We start from the raw sequence: 4,451 nt of genomic DNA, 5'->3' as shown, positions 1-4,451 counted from the left end.
TCAACTTCCTATCCAACCCAACCCGAATCCTAACAATAAAGGGGCTCAGCAAGCTGGCGCCCTCAACCTACCTTCATATAATATATCTACTGTAGAACTTTATGAGATGAATTTGAGATCCGGGCGGATAGTAGATGCTCAGCCCTCACCTATTATTATCGAGCAAGTTGGCAGTGAGGTTAAAGAACCAAAAACAGTTGAAGAGAAATTGAACCAAGCTAGTAAAAATCAGAGATCTCCTCGACTGCTAATTACTCAAGAACACCGAGTTGACCCACCTTATCCTGAAAGATTAGGCTTGAGTAAACAAATCCCTTAAACTGAGTTTGACTTCTTAGGGGAGTTACGAAATATATTTGTTAAGATTCCCCTGTTACAAGCTATGAGGGAATATTGTGCTAAAAATCCTAGAAAGAAATCAAGGGACCCACTCATTATTCATGTGATGGGAAAGTTATCAGATTTTATGATGGGAAAGGTTATGCCTGTGAAATATGGGGACCCGAGGAACCCAATTCTAACTGTGCAAATTAATGGAGTGGAAATTCCAAATGTGCTAGTAGATTTGGGTGTTGCTATAAATGTCATTACTGCTGAAGCTATGCATACATTGGGTCTTCGAAACCTGAAACATACACCTACTGTGTTAGAACTGGCAGATAGATCTACAATCAAACTGGTAGGGAAGTTAGAAGACATTACAATCTCAATTGATTCATGGCATTACCCTGTGGATTTCCTAGTGCTGCAAACGCAGTCCCCAGCTGGTGGCCACCCCTTGATTCTGGGAAGATCGTGGTTGGAAACCGCAGATGCTTACATTGGGTAACATTCTAGGAATATGGTTATCTCAAATGGGCAGGTTACTAAAAACCTCGTGTTATACCTTCCTATGGAACCTAGCTCGTCGGTGAAGCCATCTGGTCATAAGAAACCTTTGCCAAAGGAAGAGCCTGAATCTGAATATGAGGAATTAAGACTAGTTCTTACTATTGGATAGGCCCTTTAGCTTAAACAAAAAAAAAAGATGACACAATTACCACCTTCATTAGTGACCCCTATTCTGTTTCAGATTCAAATCGGTGAATTCTAGAATCTGTCTTGAGTTGTGAAACACAGGAAAGCATTGAAACATCAGATGTATTTGAAGAACTCCCCACAACTGTGTCCCACGACAACATTTTGTGGACGTAGAGCCAAGAAATACCCTTAATATTAACCCAAATCTGTCAAAATCCCAGACAAAACAACTTCTAGATGTTCTCCGAAATCACAAAGAATCCTTCACCTGGGACTACAAAGACATGAAGGGGATTCCGAAACCTTCGCCTGGGAGTACACGGGCATGAAGTGGATTCTGAAGCCTTCACGTGGGACTACACAGACATGAAGGGGATTCCCACCAATCTATGTACCCATCATATATACATCAAAGAGGATTGTCATCTTGTGAGACAGCCCTAGAGGAGAATGAACCCCGCTTTGAAAAAAATTGTCAAGGAAGAACTTCAAAAGCTGTTGGATGTAGGATTTATTTACCCCATTTCGGACAGCCAATGGGTTTCTCTATTGGTGATTTTTCCCAAGAAAAATGGTAAATGGCGGATATGTGTATATTACAGAGAATTAAATAGGCAACACAGAAAGACCATTTCGCTTTACCGTTCATTAATCAAGTCTTTGATACTTTGGTTGGGAAGAAGTTCTTCTCCTTCCTAGATGGATTTAGTGGGTACAACCAGATCCAGATAGCTCCCAAGGATCAAGATCAAAACATTTTCACGTGCCCTTGGGGAAATTTTGCATACCAAGTCCTTCCATTTGGTCTCTGTCATGCGGCTGCAAATTTCCAAAGGGATATTTTAGGGATTTTCTCTGATCTGGTAGATGACAGTGTTGAAATTTATATGGACGATTTTACTCCATACGGGGACTCATTCGAAGAAGGGCTGGAAAATATAGAAAAAGTTCTTGAAAGATGTAAACAGGTGCATGTCTCTTTGAGTACAGTAAAATGTCACATGATGATGGAGGAAGGAATAGTCTTCGGACATTTTCTTTCAGCTACTGGAATACGGATGGATCCAGCTAAGATAAAGGTAATATTGCACTTCCCAATACCCAAAACACCCACACAAGTATGTGGCTTTATCGGTTGTGTTGGTTATTACAGGCGCTTTATAGAAAATTTTGCTAAGATAGCACATCCACTTTTTCAATTGCTGACAAACGATGTAGATTTTGTGTGGATAGATGACTGTGAAGCAACCTTTGTGAAGATCAAGGAACTTGTTTGTAGAGCTCCGATCCTTCAGGGGCTGGACTAGACATTACCATTTCATATCCATGCTGATGCCTCTCAAACAACAGTTGGGGCAGTTTTGGGACAGCAAGTAGACAAGGTGCCATATGCAGTTTACTATGTTAGTAAGAACTTGGCTCCTACTGAGTTAAACTACACAGTGACTGAAAAATAATTCCTTGTTGTCATCTATGCCATCAACAAGTTCCGGCATTATATTACTAGGTATCCCACCTTTGTACACATTGATCATGCAGCAATCAGGTATCTGATGAATAAACCCATTACTCCTGGTCATATTACAAGATGGCTGCTGTTACTTCAAGAATTTGACATCACCATAGTAGATAAACCAAGAAAGGATAATGTGGTTGCTGATTTTTTGTCTAGACTAGATAATAATGTTGAAAGTACACCCATAGAAGATAGTTTTCCAGATGAGCATCTTTTTGCAATTTCTGCTAACACTCCGTGGTATGCAGATATTGCTAACTATCTTGCTATAGGGAAGGTACCTCGTCACTTGTCATACAGGGAACAATGGAAAATTATTCATCATAGTACCCGATATTCATGGATGGCAGGATACCTTTTTCACATAGGGGTTGATCAATAGATTCGACGTTGTGTATCTGAGGATGACATTTATGAGATATTGAAGGCTGCCCATGATGGCCCTTGTGGAGGAAATTTTTCAGATAAAAGAACAGGCCACAAGGTGTTGCAAATGGGATATTATTGGCCTTCTATCTTTCGGGATGCTCGAGATTATGCCGAAGATGTGACAGTTGTCAATTCATGGGGTAGCCTGGAAAATCGGATGAAATGTGATTGCAGCCCCAGGTAGTCCTCGAGCCTTTTGAGAAGTGGGCAATTGACTTTGTTGGACCTTTTAACCCACCTTCTCATCAAAAGGTTCACATTCTGGTCTACACTAATTATGTGACTAAGTGGGTGGAAGCCAGAGCTGTTGCGAAAGCAACAGAACAAGTGGTTTCAGATTTTCTTTTTCAAGTGATTTTTGCTCGATATGCTACTCCAAGGGAGATTGTTTCATATGGAGGAGCACAGTTTACATCCCACATGATAGCAAGGCTTATGAAGAAATATGGAGTCAAACATAGGGTGACAACTCTGTACCACCCCCAAGAGAATGGACAGGCAGAAAGTACAAACAAGGTATTGGAAAATATCTTGACAAAGGCTGTAGCAAGCCATCGTCGAGATTGGTCTCAAAAACTTCCAGAATCTCTTTGAGCATACAGGACAACATGGAGGAACACAATCGGGTTTTCACCATTTCAGTTAGTCTATGAGAAATCCCCCTTGTTTCCAATAGAATTTGAGATCAGTATGCTCAGAACAGCTTTGGAAGTAGGATTGGACTTATCAGAGGCCCAGAAACACCAGCTGGAATAGCTAAATGAGTTAGATGAAATTTGTTCAATGGTTGTCCAGAAAACTACTGCTATTCAACAGCAAAGAATGAAATGGCATGATAAATTTATCAAGAATAAGGTGTTTCATAAAGGAGATTGGGCACTGCTCTATGACTCTCGTTTTAAAGATTTTAAAGGGAAGCTTCACACTCGCTGGATGGGACCCTATGAAGTGGACACTGTGTTTGACAATGGAACAGTCAGATTGGTTACAATAGATGATACTCGTGCTTCCTTCTTAGTGAACGGACACCGTCTGAAATTATACCACCATCCAACTTCTAAGGATGCCTTCATCAAACATCTCTCTGATAAATCTGGTTTGATGGTTGTTGGTGCAGAGAATGCTTCCTCTACATTCTCTTCTTAATATATATATATATATCTATGTATCTATATATATATATATATATATATATATATATATATATATATATAGATAGATAGATAGATAGATATAGATATATAATATGTTGTTACTACTTACTTGTTTGTCTTTTGCAGGAATAACGATCGAAATCTGATGATGAGGAGCTGACAAAATTTTTCCAAGTAATAGTTGATGTTGTTACTCCACCGTTGTTGTTACTCTGTCGGTGCTGTTACTCTGCCACTGCTGTTACTCCTGAAAATTTTTCTAAGTGTCAGCAGTTGTTACTCCACTGCTGTTGTTACTTCGTCGGTGCTATTACTCCGCCACTGTTGTTACT

The 4,451-nt window shown here is 39.9% G+C and overlaps 1 protein-coding gene across 1 annotated transcript; it reads left to right on the top strand.

Annotated features, from left to right (window-relative positions):
• Positions 1-445: 445 nt before the first annotated feature.
• On the top strand, positions 446-829 carry LOC149210507 (uncharacterized). The gene has a single exon (XM_089398980.1). The coding sequence runs from the start codon at positions 446-448 to the stop codon at positions 827-829; it is 384 nt and encodes a 127-aa protein (XP_089255106.1).
• The last annotated feature ends 3,622 nt before the right edge of the window (positions 830-4,451 follow it).

Source organism: Pinus tabuliformis, chromosome 1_2 (genome assembly GCF_031772625.1).
Source record: "Pinus tabuliformis cultivar Carrire ecotype Pingquan chromosome 1_2, CPIR1, whole genome shotgun sequence".
Taxonomy (NCBI): domain Eukaryota; kingdom Viridiplantae; phylum Streptophyta; class Pinopsida; order Pinales; family Pinaceae; genus Pinus; species Pinus tabuliformis.
The sequence above is the reverse complement of the archived record's forward strand: the minus strand, read 5'-3'. Positions and strand labels throughout refer to the sequence as shown.